The 18183-nt window shown below is 50.8% G+C and overlaps 1 protein-coding gene across 1 annotated transcript in view; it reads right to left on the bottom strand.

Annotated features, from left to right (window-relative positions):
* LOC140428031 (superoxide dismutase [Cu-Zn]-like) overlaps positions 1 to 18183 on the bottom strand; it is a 77054-nt gene that overhangs the window by 35345 nt on the left and 23526 nt on the right. The window contains exon 2 of the mRNA XM_072514002.1: positions 13006 to 13099. Within this exon, the coding sequence (XP_072370103.1) occupies positions 13006 to 13099 (94 nt within the window). The remainder of the gene's footprint in view (positions 1 to 13005; positions 13100 to 18183) is intronic.

The raw sequence follows: 18183 nt of genomic DNA on the forward strand, positions 1-18183 counted from the left end.
TCCTCCTGGAGAGATCCTCCCCTCTCCAACCCACACCCCAGACAGCACCACCGGACTCGTGGTGTACCTTGTCGGCGAGAGCGGCAGCGTTGCCGTCACCAGTGCCCTCAGGCTCGTTCCTTTGCAGGACGCCATCTCCAACCTCTTCCATGCCGCCCCCTCTCCCTCTATTACCACTTACGGATCATCGCCATGTTGGCTGCCCAATAGTAGCCACCCAGATTCGGCAACGCCAGCCCTCCTCTGTCCCTACTACGCTCCAGAAACCCCCTCCTTACCCTCGGGGTCTTGTTTGCCCACACAAAACCCATGATGCTCCTACCTACCCGCTTAAAAAAGGCTTTGGTATTCATAATAGGAAGGCACTGGAACACAAAAAGAAGCCTCGGGAGGACCATCATTTTAATCAACTGTACCCTGCCCGCTAGCGAGAGTGGCAACACATCCCATCGTTTGAAGTCCTCCTCCATCTGCTCCACCAGCCGCGTCAAATTAAGTTTGTGCAGGGCCCCCCAACACCTAGCCACCTGGATCCCCAAGTACCGAAAGCTCCTTTCCGCCCTCCTCAACGGTAGGTTGTGTATCCCTCTTTCCTGGTCCCCTGGATGCACCACGAAGACCTCACTTTTTCCTACATTGAGCTTGTAGCCCGAGAAGTCCCCAAACTCCCTTAGATTTTGCATGACCTCCACCATCCCCTCCACTGGATCTGCCACATACAGCAACAGGTCGTCCGCATAGAGCGACACCCGATGCTCCAATCCCCCTCGGACCACCCCCCTCCATTTCCTGGACTCCCTTAATACCATGGCCAAAGGCTCAATTGCTAATGCAAACAACAGGGGGGACATGGGGCACCCCTGCCTCGTCCCTCGATACAGCCGAAAATACTCCGACCTCCACCGATTCGTAACCACACTCGCCACCGGGGCTCTATATAGGAGCTTAGCCCAACTGAGAAACCCCTCCCCAAGCCCAAACCTCCGCAACACTTCCCAGAGATACTCCCACTCCACTCGGTCAAAGGCCTTCTCCGCGTCCATAGCTGCCACTATCTCCACCTCTCCCTTCACCGATGGCATCATAATCACGTTTAGGCGCCTCCGCACATTGGTGTTTAGCTGCCTGCCCTTTACAAATCCCGTCTGGTCCTCGTGAATCACACCGGGGACACAGTCCTCAATCCTCGTAGCCAGCACTTTTGCCAGCAACTTAGCATCCACATTAAGGAGCGAAATCGGCCTATACGGCCCACATTGCAGTGGGTCCTTTTCCAGCTTCAGGATCAGAGAAATCAGCGCCCCGGACATTGTTGGGGGCAGGGTCCCCCCCTCCCTTGCCTCATTGAAAGTCCTCACCAGCAAACGGAGCTAACAGGTCCGCATACTTCCTGTAAAACTCAACCGGGAACCCATCTGGCCCCGGGGCCTTCCCCGCCTGCATGCTACCCAGTCCTTTAATCAGCTCCTCCAACCCAATTGACGCCCCCAAACCAGCCACCTCCTGCTCCTCCACCCTCGGGAACCTCAGTTGATTCAGAAATCGTCGCATCCCCTCTTCCCACAGTGGGGGCTGAAATCTGTACAGCTCCTCATAAAAGGCCTTAAATGCCTCATTTACTTTCACCGCACTCCGCACCTTAGTTCCCCTGCCATCCTTGACTCCACCTATCTCCCTCGCTGCCGTCCTCTTACGGAGCTGATGTGCCAGCATCCGGCTCGCCTTCTCCCCATACTCGTACGTCGCTCCCTGTGCTTTCCACCACTGTGCCTCTGCCTTCCCTGTGGTCAACAGGTCGAATTCCATCTGGAGACTTCACCGTTCCCTAAGTAGTCCCTCTTCAGGGGCCTCTGCATATCTCCTGTCCACCCTTAGGATCTCCCCCACTAACCTCTCCCTTTCCCTGCCCTCTCTCTTCTCCTTGTGAGGCCTGATGGAGATTAACTCTCCCCTGACCACCGCCTTCAGCGCCTCCCATACTACCCCCACCTGCACTTCCCCGTTGTCGTTGGCCTCCAAATACCTTTCAATGCACCCCTGTACCCTCCCGCACACCTCATCTGCCTGTAATCCCACATCCAGACGCCACAGCGGGCGTTGGTCCCTCTCCTCTCCCAACTCCAGCTCCACCCAGTGCGGGGCGTGGTCTGAGATGGCTATGGCTGAGTACTCCGTTCCCTCCACTTTCGGGATCAGCGCCCTACTCAAAACAAAACAATCTATCCGGGAGTAGGCTTTGTGTACGTGGGGAAAAAAAGAAAATTCCCTGGCCAGGGGCCTAGCAAATCTCCACGGATCTACTCCCTCCATCTGGTCCATAAACCCCATAAGCACCTTGGCCGCATCCGGCCTCTTCCACATCCTAGATCTGGAACGATCTATTGCTGGGTCCAACACCGTGTTGAAATCCCCCCCTCCATTATCAAGCTTCCTACCTCCAGGTCCGGAATGCGCCCCAACATACGCTTCATAAATCCAGCATTGTCCCAGTTCGGGGCGTATACGTTTACCAATACCACCCACGCCCCCTGCAGCCTACCGCTCACCATCACGTATCGACCTCCATTGTCCACTACTATATTCTTGGCCTCAAACGACATCCGCTTCCCCACCAGTATTGCAACCCCTCTATTCTTCGTATCCAGCCCCGAATGGAATACCTGTCCTACCCATCCCTTTAACCTGACCTGGTCTGCCACCTTCAAATGTGTCTCCTGAAGCATGACCACGTCTGCCTTCAGCCCCTTTAAGTGCGCGAACACTTGGGCCCTCTTAACCGGCCCATTCAGGCCCCTCACATTCCACGTTAACAGCCGGATTGGGGGGCTTCCCACCGCCAGCCCCCCTGCCGACTAGCCATCTCCTTTTCTAGGCCAGTCCCGTGCCCGCGCCTCCCGCACCCTCCAGTCCCCCAGACGGGGGACCCCGGCCCCGACCACCTCTTCTGTTACCAATTCCCCCTCGGCCAATGCAGCAGCAACCCTATTTCCCCCCCTATCCCCTCCCCCCGCTAGATCCATATCTAGTTCTTTTGCTCCCCCCATAACACTCCCGTAAGTCAGCTGACACCTGCTGACCCCGGCCTCCCCCACCATCCCATTGACCACCCCCCCGCCCCCGTGTGGGAATCCCCCCTCCTCCTCCTCCCAGCAATCAGTGCGCGCTCCTCCATTCCCCCCCCCTCAGTCCTTCCCTAGCGCGGGAAAAAGCCCGCGCTTTCCTGAGCCAGCCCCGCCCCCTCTGGCGCAGCTCCTGTTGCGGCCTTATTCCAATTCCCCTATCCCCGGGCCTCCCCTCCCTCCAGCACCGGCGCCCACATTCTCTCACAGTCTCCCCATCAGATCTCTTCCCCCATCCCCATCCATCACCCAACCCGTGGAACATTCCCTACGCATAGTTAAAACCCTGTATACAACCAACATCCCCCCACAACCACAGACCCTCAGTTTGTGTCCAACTTTTCAGTTTGTATAAAGGTCCAAGCCTCTTCAGCCGTTTCAAAGTAGTGGTGTCGATCCTGAAATGTGACCCACAATCGCGCTGGCTGCAGCATTCCGAATCTCACCCCCTTCCTATGCAGCACCGCCTTGGCCCGATTAAAACCAGCTCTCTTCTTTACCACCTCCGTACTCCAGTCCTGATAAGATTCGGATCTCCGTATTCTCCCAGCTGCTGCTCCGTTCTTTCTTGGCCCATCTCAAGACACACTCTCTGTCCACGAAGTGATGAAACCTCACCACTACCGCCCTTGGCGGCTCGTTGGCTTTGGGTCTCCTCGCCAGGACCCGATGAGCCCCATCTAGCTCCAGGGGACTCGGAGAGGCCTCCGCACCCATCAGCGAATTGAGCATCGTGCTCACATATGCCCCGGCATCGGCCCCCTCCACCCCTTCAGGGAGACCCAGAAACCGAAGATTCTTCCTCCTCGACCTGTTCTGCAGGTCCTCAAATCTTTCCGCCCACCTCTTGTGCAGCGCCTCGTGCGCCTCCATCTTCACCGCCAGGCCCAAGATCTCGTCCTCGTTCTCTGCGGCCTTTTCCCGCACCTCCCGGATCTCTACCCCGTGGGCCTTCTGGGTCTCCTTTAGCCCCTCGATCGCCGTCAGCAGGGCGCCACCACCTCTTTCTTAAGCTCCTCCACGCAGCGCCTGAGAAACTCCTGCTGCTCCGGCCCCCATGCCGCTCGATCTCCGCCCTCCGCCATCTTGTTTTTTCTCCCTCGCTTCTTTCGCTGCTCCAAATCGCTTTATTGACCACTCCACTTCTGGTCCACTCCATATACTATGGAAGGGGGACCTTGCTCTCACCTTCCCACACGGGAAGTTGTCAGAAAATTGCCGTTGGGGCTCCTCTGGAGAGCCCAAAAGTCCGTTGTAGCGGGAGCATCCGAAATGTGCAGCTTAGCTCCGCATAGCTGCACCGGAAGTCGGTTAGGCAGTGCTAACCCCACCCTATCCCTGCGCCGCTCCAGAAACACCCTTCTCACCCTCGAGGTCTTCTGCGCCCACACAAACCCCATAATGCTCCTATTAACCCGCCTGAAGAAGGCCTTAGGGATCAGGATGGGGAGGCACTGGAACAGGAGCAAAAATCTCGGGAGCACCGTCATTTTAACTGACTGCACCCTATCCGCTAGGGAGAGTGGCAGCATGTCCCACCTCTTAAACTCCTCCTCCATTTGCTCCACCAGTCTCGTGAAGTTAAACATATGCAGGGCCCCCCAACTCCTAGCCACCTGGACCCCCAGGTACCTGAAACTCCTCTCCGCCCTTTAAAAAAATTTTTTTTAAATTTTTTATTCTCCTTTTTCACATTTTCTCCCACATTTACACCCATCCACAATAAACAATAATCAGCAAGATATGTCAATCCCCATAATAACAACGATCCCATCCGCCCACCAACCCCCAAACCTCAACCCGCATGTTTACATAAACAAATGGCAAAAAGGAATCAGGGATTACCCGTAGTCACCCTTAATCTACACAGCTCCCCCCCCCCCACCCCCCCAACCAACGCCATCCAGCCTCTGAGAGAGTACCGTACATGATACCCCAGAGTTGTACCCCACCCCCCCCTCAAGTCTCCAGCTCCTCCCGTCCACTGCCTCTTGTAAAGCTCCTCCTCCCAACCTCGGTTCCTTCCCCCCAACTTTCCACCCCGGCTAGACCACTCGGACCCTGTTCTGCCAGGCTCCGATGGCCGCAGCCGCTTCCCCCACCTCACTCCCGTTCACTGGGTGGCTTAAACCGGCCAGCGTGGAGGCCCCCGCCCGGGTCCCTTTCCCCCTTGCCCGGCCCTAGGAAAGCCCAAAGATCCCCTTTTAGCACACAAACCCCGCATATCCACCTACACCCAAAGAGCCCTCATTTCACGTGAAAGACCCGTCCCTTCCCTTGATAAAATATATACAACATTAGCTCCTTTAGCCTCTACACCCGCACGCAGTGATACAAAGAAGAAAATACAGTCATGAGGTTACATCGGCACATGGCCATTCCTCAATTTGTCAGTTCTGCCACAGTCCTTCTGCCTTCGCAAACTCCTCCGCTGCTTCCGCCGTTCCAAAATAAAAGTCCCTGAGCTTATAAGTCACCCTCAGCTTCGCTGGATATACAATGCCGAACTGCACCTTGCTAATGTACAGTGCCCTCTTCACCCGGTTGAAGGCAGCCCGCCTCCTTGCCAGCTCCACCGTAAAGTCCTGGTATACACGTATACCAGCTCCAGCCCACTGCACCACCCACTTCTGCTTGGCCCAGCTCAGGACCTTCTCCTTCACACTGTACCTGCGGAAGCACAGAGTCACTGCCCTTGGCGGCTCACTCGCCTTCGGTACAGGCCTCCACGACCGATGAGCCCGATCCAGTTCGTATCGGGAGGGATCCTCCCCCTCCCCCAATAGTTTTGCCAGCATACACGGCAAAATACTCAAGTCGGCTTTGGTCCTTCAACTCCTTCGGGCAGCCCCACAATCCTCAGATTCTGTCGCCTGGATCTGTTTTCCAGGTCTTCCATTTTTCCTCGCAGATCCTTGTTAGTGTCCATCACCTTCCGATTCTCCTTCTCCATCGAGTTGATCACCGTGCTGCAATAACGTCTCCTCCACTTCCTGCAGCGCCTCCCCTTGCTCTTGCACCTCCGCCACTGCCGTCATCACCGGGGAAACCGCCTCCTCCACCAGCGCACTCAACACCTCCCTCATCTCCTTCCTCACCGTCTCCATGCATTTCGCAATCTGCGCCAACTGCTTTTTGAATTCCGCAGCCATCACCTTAGTTATTTCTTCAGCCGTAAGCACTGCGGCCTCCCCTGGTGCTCCAGCCTCCATTTTCTTTGCTGACCCCGCGGTGACCTTTCCACTCCCCAACGGACTTCAGCCGCTTTTTTCCCGGCCGTTTTTTTTGGCTGTTTTTTGACATCCTTCTTCTCTGTGTGCTGTCTCCCGACTTTTACTGCCGTCGCTGGCCCTAGGGCCGGGCGTTACTCCCCGACAATGCCGTTCCCGAACGGGAGCCCTCCAACGCGCGGCTGCCTCCCGCCCGCCATCACCGGAAGTCCTCTCCGCCCTTTTTAATGGGAGCTCACCAATCCCCCTCTCCTGATCCCCTGGGTGAACAACGAACAACTCGCTCTTCCCCATATTGAGCTTATACCCGGAGAAATCCCCAAACTCCCTGAGAATCCTCATCACCTCCGGCATTCTCCCACCGAGTCCGTCACATATAACAACAAATCGTCCGCATAGAGCGACACCCGATGTTCCTACGCAGCCCGCACCATCCCCCTCCAATTCCTCGACTCCCTCAATGCCGTGGCCAGGGGCTCAATCGCCAGAGCAAAGAGCAGGGGGGACAGGGGACACCCTTGCCTCGCCCCCGGTGTAACCGAAAATACTCTGACCTTCTGTTCGTGGCGACACTCGCCACCGGGGCATCATACAGCAACTTAACCCACCTGACAAACCCCTCCCCAAACCCGAACCTTTTCAGCACTTCCCACAGGTACTCCCACTCTACCCTATCAAAGGCCTTCTCCGCATCCATCGCCGCCACTATCTCCGCCTCCCCTTCCACTGCCGGCATCATTATAACATTCAAGAGCCTCCGTACATTCGTATTCAGCTGTCTCCCTTTCACGAACCCCGTCTGATCCTCCTGAATGATCTTCGGCACATAGTCCTCTATCCTCGTGGCTAAAATCTTCGCCAACAACTTTGCATCTACATTTAGGAGTGAGATCGGCCTGTATGACCCACATTGTAGAGGATCCTTGTCCTGCTTCAGGATCAAGGAGATCAGTGCCCAAGACATCGTCGGGGGCAAAGCCCCTCCTTCCCTTGCCTCGTTAAAGGTCCTTACCAACAGAGGCCCCAGCAGGTCCGCATACTTCTTCTAAAATTCGACCGGGAACCCATCAGGCCCCGTTCCTCCCCCGCCAGCATGCTTCCTATCCCTTTGACCAACTCCTCCAACCCAACCAACGCCCCCAGCCCCGTCACCTGCCCCTCCTCCACCCTCGAGAATCTCAAACGGTCCAGAAAGCGACCCACCCCTCCCTCCTCCAGTGGGGGCTCGGACCGATACAGTTCCTCATAGAAGTCCCTGAAGACCCCATTGATACCCATCCCACTTCGCACCATGCTCCCTCCCCCATTCTTAACTCCCTCGATCTCCCTAGCTCCCTCGCGCTTCCGAAGCTGGTGCGCCAGCATCCGGCTCGCCTTTTCTCCATATTCATATACTGCCCCCTGAGCCTTCCTCCAGTGCGCCTCCGCCTTCCTGGTGGTCAACAGATCGAATTCGGCCTGGAGGCTGCGCCGCTCCCTAAGCAATCCATCCTCCAGGACGTCCGCATACCTCCTGTCCACCCTCCCCATCTCCCCCACCAGCCTCCCCCTCTCTCTCTTCTCCCTCCTCTCCTTATGGGCCCTAATGGAGATCAGCTCTCCCCTGACCACCGCCTTCAGCGCCTCCCAGACCACCCCCACTTGGACCTCCCCATTGTCATTAGCCTCCAGGTACATCTCTATGCACCCTCGGACCCGCCCGCTTACCTCCTCGTCCGCCAGCAACCCCACCTCTAAGCGTCACAGCGGGCGCTGGTCCCTCTCCTCCCCCAGCTCGAGGTCTACCCAATGCAGAGCGTGATCGGAAATGGCTATCGCCGAGTACTCAGTATCTTCCACTCTCGGAATTAGCGCCCTACTCATAACAAAGAAGTTAATCCGGGAATAGGCCTTATGGACATGGGAGAAGAATGAGAATTCCCTGGCCCCTGGCCTCGCAAACCTCCATGGGTCCACCCCTCCCATCTGGTCCATGAACCCCCTCAGCATGAACCGCCGCCGGCCTCCTACCCGTGCTAGACCTGGAGCGATCTAGTGCCGGGTCCAGCACTGTATTGAAATCCCCCCCCCCATTATCAGGCCCCTTGTCTCCAGGTCCGGAATACGCCGCATGAAGCCTGCATCGTCCCAATTCGGGGCATATACATTGACCAACACCACCCGCTTCCCCTGCAGCTTGCCACTTACCATCACATACCTACCACCATTGTCTGCGACGATGCTCGACGCCTCGAACGACACTCTCTTCCCCACCAAGATCGCCACCCCCCGATTCTTTGCATCCAACACCGAATGGAACACCTGGCCTACCCACCCCTTTCTCAACCTTACCTGATCCGCCACCCTCAGGTGCGTCTCCTGAAGCATGGCCACATCTGCCTTCAGCTAATTCAGGTGCACGAACACCCGGGCCCGTTTGACCGGCCCGTTTAGTCCCCTTATCTTCCAGGTTACCAGCCGGATCAGGGGGCTACCCACCCCCCTCCCCCGCCGAATAGCCGTATCCCCTCCTAGGCCAGCCATGTGCCCGCGCCCCTCGCACGGCCTGTTCCCCACAGCGGCAGACACCCGCCCCGTCCTCCTCTACCGACTCCAGCTCCCCCTTGGCCATTCCAGCAGCAACACGGTACCCCCCCCTCCCCCACTCCCAGCTAGGTCCCCCCTAGCTGCAGTGCTCCCCCCATTGCACTACTGTAAGTCAGCCGACTCCTGCTGACCCCGGCCACACCCGCCACTCCCAATTGTTCGGCCTGGACAAAGGCCCACGCCTCCTCCGGGGACTCAAAATAATGATGTTGGTCCTTATAGGTGACCCACAGATGCGCCGGCTGCAGCATGCCAAACTTCACCCCCCTCCTGTGCAGCACCGCCTTTGCCCGATTGTACCCGGCCCTCTTCTTCGCCATCTCCGCGCTCCAATCTTGGTAGATCCGGACCTCCGCGTTCTCACACCTGCTGCTCCGCTCCTTCTTGGCCCACCTTAGCACGCACTCCCGATCAGCAAACGGAACCGCACCAGCACCGCATGCAGCGGCTCGTTGGGCTTGGGCCTCCTCGCCACCACTCGGTGGGCCCCCTCCAGCTCCAGGGGCCCCTGGGAGGACCCCACTCCCATCAGCAAATTCAGCATGGTGACCACACAGGCCCCCACACCCGACACCTCCAATCCCTCCGGCAGGCCCAGGATCCGCAGATTCTTCCGCCTCGACCAGTTCTCCATCTCCTCGAACCTCTCCTGCCATTTCTGATGGAGCACCTCGTGCGCCTCCACCTTCACCGCTAGGCCTAGGATCTCATCTTCGTTCTCAGAGATTCTGCCGGACCTCCCGGATCGCCGCCCCTTGGGTCGTCTGGGTCTCCAGCAGCTTATCGATTGACGCCTTCATTGGCTCCAGCAGATCCGCTTTCAGCTCCTTAAAGCAGCGTTGAAGAAACTCCTGCTGCTCCTGCGCCCACTGCATCCACGCTGCCTGGTCTCCACCCGCCGCCATCTTGGTCTTCCTCCCTCGCATCTTCTTTTGCTTGACTGCCACGTTTTTGGTCGCCCCACTCCTGGTCCAAGCCATACACTATTGGGGGAATGTTACTACATCCTTCCCACACCGGGAAACGTTGAGCAAGCGCCGTTACGGGCTCTAAAACGAGCCCAAAAGTCCGTTTCCAGCGAGAGCTGCCGAACGTGCGACTTAGCTCTGTATAGCCGCAACCTGAAATCGCGTGAAAGATATTTTCAACTGCTGGTGTAAATTCGGGCATTGTTCTGTCTTTTGAGGTAAGAAAATTGGGTTTTGCAGCTTTAAATTTATTTTTGTTAATTTTCATTCATTTCCCTTTTAAGTGGGCGTGGTCCTGGTCCTCTGACATCATGACGCTCGTGATATCATGCGTAGGACTCGATTGCCCATGCGCATTCCGAGGTTCCTGTACCGTGCTCTCTTTCCGCAGAACACTGTTTTGCCGGTTTGCGTCTTTTAGGGAAGTGCGAATGTGCGGCTCCTTTATCAAGATGGCTGCCAATCAAAAAGAGCTATTGCATAGAGTGAGATTCTGCCTCTGCCTTGTGGTAAGTTTTGGCGCTGTTTTTACCGATTTTGTTTTCTAGACACTGATTCTGTGTTTGTAAAGACTCACAGTATTGATTTTGTTTTTGTTCATAAGCACGGCATTTTTGTATAACAGTTTCTAGAGTTAGATGCTTATTTTGTGATAGTTCTTCCCTCAAATTTTTATCAGATAGTCCAGAAATTAATTGATTCATTATCACAATGTCTCTGAAATCAGCATAATCACAGTCTTGTGGTATTAACTTGAGATTTGTAATAAAATCAGTGATGGGCCCTCCGTTTCTCTGGCATTTATGACAATTGTTAAATCTTAATAGCATCTCACCAGAGTGACTCTTACAGTGTTCATCAAATTTTTTGAGTATTACTTCTATTTTGGTGTCGTCTTCACCTTCTAAGTAATTAAAGCAATTATAGATTTCTCTAGCTTCATGCCCTCCGACTGAGAGAAGTAGTGCTATTTTTGTTGCGTTAGAGACCGTGCTTAAACCATTAGCTGCGATAAATATTTGGAATATCTGTTCAAATCTTTTCCAGTCATAACTTAAATAACCGGTTGTTTCCAGCTGCCCTAGAGGTTCAATGAGTCCCATAGTTAGTTTGTCAAGGATCTATTTGCTGCAAAGTCTTCCACAGTCGAATGTCCAGTCTTCTCTTTTTGTCTAACCTTATCTAAATAGTTCTGTTAAGCCATTCAACTGGTACCATGCTTTGTTTCCTGTGTGGTAGATAACATATGCTACTCAATCCTTGGTTAGTGATGAGGTATTCTGAATCCCGATGAAGATTTGAACTCTTCCAGTAATAACAAAAGGTTTATTGAGTAACTACAACAATATTTACATGAGTTCTCTACTTTAACTTTGACTCCAGTGATAAGGTTAACAAGATCTAACTATGATAACTTTACGTAACTCCACTGGCCATCTAAACTAGTCTGCTGTTGCTTTAATCACAGTGCACCCAAGAGAAAGAGAGAGACCCAATGTGGCTGCCTTTTATACCCCTGTTGGTCCAGCCATCTAGTGATCATGTGGTGCTACTGATTACACATTAACCCCTTGTGTATATGCACACATAGAGATCACTACAGCCTATATTTAAATATGGAATCCATCTTGTGTGTCTTTCTGCGTACATGAGGAAGTGATTGTGTTTCCTTGCATCTACATTTGGGAGTGTTGTGTGAATAAACTTTATCTTTTCTTTCAATTTATACTTACCCGAAAGCCTGCTTCATGTTTATTACTGAAAATCAATACACTCAGAAGGCTTAAAACATTCCGTGTTAAATACATCTTGTTGCAGACAACCGAGAGGTGAGAAAGGGAAAAAGATTATCCCAACATTCCTCTGCCAATTTGTAACACATTCATCAAGACAAAGGGAACAACAATTTATACTGTATGAAGAAAAAATACTGGTTGGACAGTGGACTCTGATTGGTCGACGTATTGCCATGGAGAATGTAACAAAGAACAGGTATACTCCCAAGCTTTGGTTTTAGATTCAAAAAAAGATAAGTTGACGGTGATTGTTCTGGACGTTACCATAGGGAATGCAATAGGGCAGAGAGAGAAAGAAAGAAATTCTCAAATTTCACCTATTCCTCATATTAAATTAACTAGCCTATTTTTCCCAGTTTTATCTCTTCATTCTTTCTCAAATAGCAGGGTTACGTTTGCTACTTTCCAATCTTTAGGAACTGCTCTACAATCTATGGAATGCTGAAAATTTTAAACCAATGCCTCTATTATCCCTGCAGTTGTCTCTTTTAAAACCCTAGGATTAAGATTATCAGGTCGAGGAAATTTGTCACCATTTAGTCACAATAATTTCTCCAGTACTATTCATTTACTTGTACTGACTCCTTTGGAGATCATCTTGGTCAGTAGATATTGACTCTAAACCAGAAGCTCTGGTTTCAAGTCTGACTCCATTCTTGTTTGTCACAGGAGAATTTTAATGCAGTTCAAACAGGTTGAAAATCTGTCTGCTAATCGTTCCAACACTTTCCCACTCTTGTCCAAAGGGGAAAAAATGTACGTGTGAAGAAATAATACAAACAAACTGATTTATTTAAAGTTCCCCACTATTTCTGGAAAGCTTTTGTGTCACCTACTGTGAAAAACTAACAACCCAGCAATAAAATGTTCAAAAAGTCCCTCTTCAGATGTAAATCCAGAAAATGAGTGTCAAAACAATATATGATCAATAAGACCATCACAGGCCATGAGATGTGTCTTTTTCCTTTGCATATAGCAATACTTTCTTGTGGTAATTAATGATCAAGGAACCTTGGTCAATTCCACATCTGTACCCTCCCCATTCCAAGAATCCTATAGTTCAGGTATGCAGAGGACAATTACAACATCTTGACATTGCAAACAGCAAACAAAAGGTTATGATTTGCAACATGGAAAGCTCTCCAGCTGAATATTATCTTTTAAGAATTGGAGAAAACCTTTAACCACAACTGTAACAACAAAAACTTACAATTATTCAGATTTATTTTCCTTACATGAATTGTATATCAATTTATATTTAAAACTATAAGCTATTTGGAAACAGCAGTGGTTGTACAGTACGCACCATTAGTAATATTTCCTAAAGCACAAACATAAAGTCCATGCTTTCCTGGTTTCAATCCCTCAATGGTTCCTTTTACAAATACTTCTTCAGTATCCTACAAAATAAAAATTGCATATTCAAACAATAAAACATGATTCTTATAATGAAAACTAGTAGTTTAAGTGAAGGATGTACCGATTGCTAGACTGGGAGGGAGAAATGCTGTTGCCATATTGTAATACAGAAAAACGGAGATTCAAAGGCCCGTTTTCAGTCTTGTCAGGGCAATTAACCTTTTCCTGTATGGAATCCAGTTCCTGGAGTTGACAATCTAAAGGTTTACTAGCTCTGCCCTTTCTCACCAGCTCTGCAGCAAGTTATGCTTGGCAGCTTTGTTTCTATCAAGTCAAGCGATTCTCATTCCATGCCCTCATACCTTGAAGTACAACCTCCATGGGAGTGTCCTAGAACCAACAGGGATATTTATGACTTATTAAGATATTGCAACATTAAGATGTTTCCTGCAAAGTCAGACTTGTTTCTTTCGAACGTGAACTCACATTTCATGTAGCTACTGGGAAGTCCTACAACTGGTGTAGGTTGCAATGGGACAGGCCTCCATCTCGCTGTTGCTAAAGAAGGACAAGGATCCGGTGGAATGTGGGTCGCATAGGCCCATATCTCTGCTGAATGTAGATGCCAAGATACTAGCACCGGTGTTGACCTTAAGGTTGGAAGGGTGCCTCCCAAAGGTGATTCGGGAGGACCAGATAGGGTTCATAAAAGGAAGACAGTTGTCCTTGGATCTGAGGAGGTTGTTGAACATGGTGCTTTCTCCGGCAGAGGGGAGGGAGACTGTGGTGGCGGCGGCATTGGATGCAAAGGTGTTTAATCGGATGGAGTGGGAGTTATTTGATGGTGGCATTGGAGAAATCTGGGATTCACCCGAGGTTTTCTGGCATGCGTGCAGCTGCCATATAACGAGACAATAGCTAGCATGCGCAGAAATAGTATGAACTCAGGGTATTTTGCATTGCACCGGGGTACGAAGCAGAGATGCCCCAAATCCCCCCTTCCGTTTGCACTGGCGATAAGAGCCCTTGGCTATTGCGTTGAGGAGCTCAGGGATGTGGAAGGGAATAATATGGGGGGTGGAACATAGGGTGTCCTTATATGCAGATGATTTGTTGCTGTATATTTCAGAGGCAAGCTCTTCGGTGGGGAGTATAATGGGGTTGGTTCAGAGGTTTGGGACATTTTCAGGGTACAAATTGAATTTAGGGAAAAAAGTGAGTATTTTGTGGACTCCGCTCCTGGAGTGGCGGGGCTGTCATTTTTTTCTGGCGGCGTCTCATTTTAAGTATTTGGGTGCAGATAGCCCAGATTGGGCAGGGCTTCAGAAGTTTAACTTCACTAGCCTTTTGGGAAGGGTTAAGGTTGATTTGCTGAGGTGGGATAATCTCCGTCTGCCATTGGCGGGCCGGCTGCAGGCATTAAAGATGAATGTTTTGCTGCTATTCCTGTTCTTATTTCAATGTCTGTCGTTCTTTAATGGGAAATCCCATTGACTGCAGTGGGACCAGAAGATCTCTCCACGGCCAATTGCGGACCGCCTTTCGCCCCCATGAATCACACCGTGGGAGTTGCACAAACTCTGGTTTTGAGTGCCTAGCCCTGCCTCCAAATGTAAACATAAGAGATATTTTTAAAACACACTCTAATAATCGGGGCTTTAAGAAAAAGAAAGCCAATAATAAAGCTTTCACCAGGTGTTGACGATTAGAATGAAGGAAGATAGTTAGAAGTTAAAAGCAAAATATTGCAGAAGCTCAAAATCTGGAATAAAAATAAAGTGCTGGAATAACTCAGCAAGTCAGGCACCATCAGTGGGGAGAAAAACAAAGTTAATCTTTCAAATCCAATATAACTCTTCTGAAGAAGTCATATTAAAATTGAAATGTTAACTACTGCTAGGTCTGCTAAGTTTTGCCAGCACTTTGTTTTTATTTAGGGCAACCCACATATAGCTATTTTTAATTTATTATTCCAAGGCAGATTACTGATTAAATTAAAATAAGACAATCAAAACCAGACATTCAAAATCTGTTAAACGCAATTTAATAATTTGTACCGTACCTTTTTAATCAAGTGTTTTCTCAGTCTGCCTCCAAACAGATTGGACTGATATGCACATGAATATCTAGTCCAAATCACAAGACTATTTTGACACCTCTGGATTTTACCATAACTTAGTTACTGCAGGTGACGGTGATGGGGTGAGCAGACGCACATCAGGTGGCTCTCCTCCAAACCAGGACAAAAAAAGGCACTTTTGGTTGAATTTTGTCCAAATTTCAAAGGAAAAATCCATCAACAGCCAGAGAAGGGTAACCAAGAAAAGATGCCAGCGAACAGGAGCTCAAGGGGCTGAAGAGTCGGCAGAAGCGGCAGAGCCACGGCCAGCAGGCTGACAAAATGGTGGACCCTCGAAGCGATGGGGACCCGGCGACCCAGGAGGGCAGCCAACGACCTGAGCATCAGCCTCCCCCCACCACCTGTAGACTGATGGAGGAGCTTCCTGATGAACGAGCTGACCGCCATGAAGGAGGCGATCAAGATAGAGATCCAGGTGTTGGTCAAGGTGACGGTAACAGAGGCGATGGTCACCAGGCAGAAGACAATCAACGGCCTGGGGAAAAAAGTGGCAACTCAAGATAGGACGATCCTCGACCTGGAAAAGGCCTCGACGGATCAGAGTGACAGAATCGTGGCCCTGGAGGCGGAGATAAAAAGGTTGGTGGCGGGCCAGGGCAACCCGAGGGAAAAAGTCAAGGACCAGAAGAATAGATCCAGATGACAAAACTTCAAGATCGTCGGCCTACCGGAAGACACTGAGGCAAAGACCCGACAGACTACAAATGCTGGGCAACATAGTCAAGAGAGACAGCTTCCCCAAACCCCCAGAGCTCGACAGAGCACACAAGTCGCACAGGCCGAAAAGGGAGCAGCCGAGGGTGATTATCCCAAATCTCCATCGATACCAGGACCGTGAGAGGGTCCTGTGGTGGGCACGGCAGACCAAAGCAAGCACCTGGGAAGTGATGTGTTATATATGTTGGATTAACACGGACTGCAACTCGATGCAGTATCACTTGAAAACAGGCTTCCAATGCTGTAGATGGTTCAACACTGTTTATTGAATTTGTTTCACTTCACATAATATCAAGAAACAGCTGAAGGCACTGAATGCTGCAAAGATGATGGACCCTCACAATATTCCAGCAATAGTTCCGCCAGGGTCATTCAACTCCTGACCATATTTCAGTCTTGGTTCAAACAGGTACAAAAGAGCTGAATGCCAGAGGTGAAGTGAGAGTGACTACCCTCGACATCAAGGCAGCATTTGACCGAGTATGGCACCAAGGATCCCGAGCAAAACTGGAGTCAATAAGAATCAGGGGAGAAACCCTCTGCTGGTTGGAGTCATACCTGTGGTGGTTGGAGGTCAATCATCTCAGCTCAAGGACATCACTGCAAGGAGTTCCTCAGGGTAGTGCCCAAGGCCCGACCATCTTCAGCTGCTTCATCAATGCCTTCTTTTCATCATATAGTCAAAAATGGGATGTTCACTGATGACTGCACAATATTCAACACCATTCATGACTCCTCAGATGCTGGCCCAGCCAATGTCCAAATCCAGCAAGACCTGGACAATATCCAGGCTTAAGCTGACAAGCGGCAAGGAACGTTCACGCTATACTAGTGCCAGGCAATGACATCTCTAACGAGACGATCTAACCATCGCCCCATGACATTCAATGGCATTACTTTCGCTGAATCACCCACTTCAACATCCTGGGGGTTACCATTGACCAGAAATTGAACATGACTATACATAGAAATTCTGCGGCTACTAGGGCAGGCCAAAGGCTAGGAGTCCTGCAGCAAGTAACTTGCATCTGAACTCCCCAAAACTTGTCTACATCTACAAGACACAAGTCAGGAGTGTAATGGAATACTCTCCATTTGCTTGGCTGAGTGCAGCTCCAACAACACTCAAGAAGCTCAACACCATCCAGGACAAAGTAGCCCGTTTAATTGATACCCCTTCCACAAACGTTCCATCAATCCACCACCAAACAGTGGCAGCCATTTGTACCATCTGCAGAATGCACTGTAGGAACGCACCAAGGTTCCTAAGATAGCACCTTCTAAACCCACAATCATTACCATCCAGAAACACAAGAGCAGCAGATACCTGGGAACACCACTCCCTGGAGGTTCCCCCTCCAAGTACCTACACCTCAGGGACTGCAGTAGTTCAAGAAGGCAGCTTACCACCACCTTTTGAAGGACAACTAGGATTGGGCAATAAATGTTGGCCTAGCCAAAGACGCTCACATACCGCAAAGAAAATATAAAATATTACCATTCCACGCGAAGATGTTAGCTGCTGTGACCATGGGAGGTCCAGAATTTCATGTAAATGCAGCTTTACGTACTTTGCACGGTGTGCACCTGGAGATTCCTCTTTCTATGTTTGCATACATGGGTGGACAGCACTGTAATTCCTTGGTCCTGTATCATGTCGCTTCCAACCCGGGGTGCCCTTGGTGCAGCTGTTTGTGTAATACCTCTGGAGTGTCGTGGAGATGACAAATCGCTAGCCACGCAGTATTAGTCCATCCTGTACGATCAGTTCATCCCTGACAGCAAAGAATGTGCGGAGCTCAAGAGGAAACTCCCTTGAGGATTGCGATCAGACCCTTATGATGACGTTGTGCAGTTGCCTGCATTTGATGATCGTCTGTAAGCCTTTTTGAGTTCCTAAATTTAACGAGAAGACAGTACCTCTATTGCCATTATGTCTATGTCTTCCTCATGATTTCCCTGATCTGGGGTGAGGAAAATGGAGGGAATCAGTCAAGTACAGCTTCTTGCCACTTTTGTACATGATGCTGAGGTTATAGCATTGCAACCTTAGCATCATGTGTTGCAGCCGTGCAGACGCAATTTGGAGAAGCTTCTTTTTGACGTGTGGTTAATGAGTCTCAGTGTCAATGAAGGCCCTTGAAGCAAAGGCTATTGGTCTGCCATTCTGGATGCAGAATGCACCAAGTTTGCGCTGGGAGGCGTCTGTTGATAACGTACAGGTGCTTGAACATCAAAGCATTAAAAATATAGAAAAAATAACAACCA

The sequence above is a fragment of the Scyliorhinus torazame genome, chromosome 8 (genome assembly GCF_047496885.1).
Source record: "Scyliorhinus torazame isolate Kashiwa2021f chromosome 8, sScyTor2.1, whole genome shotgun sequence".
Classification (NCBI taxonomy): domain Eukaryota; kingdom Metazoa; phylum Chordata; class Chondrichthyes; order Carcharhiniformes; family Scyliorhinidae; genus Scyliorhinus; species Scyliorhinus torazame.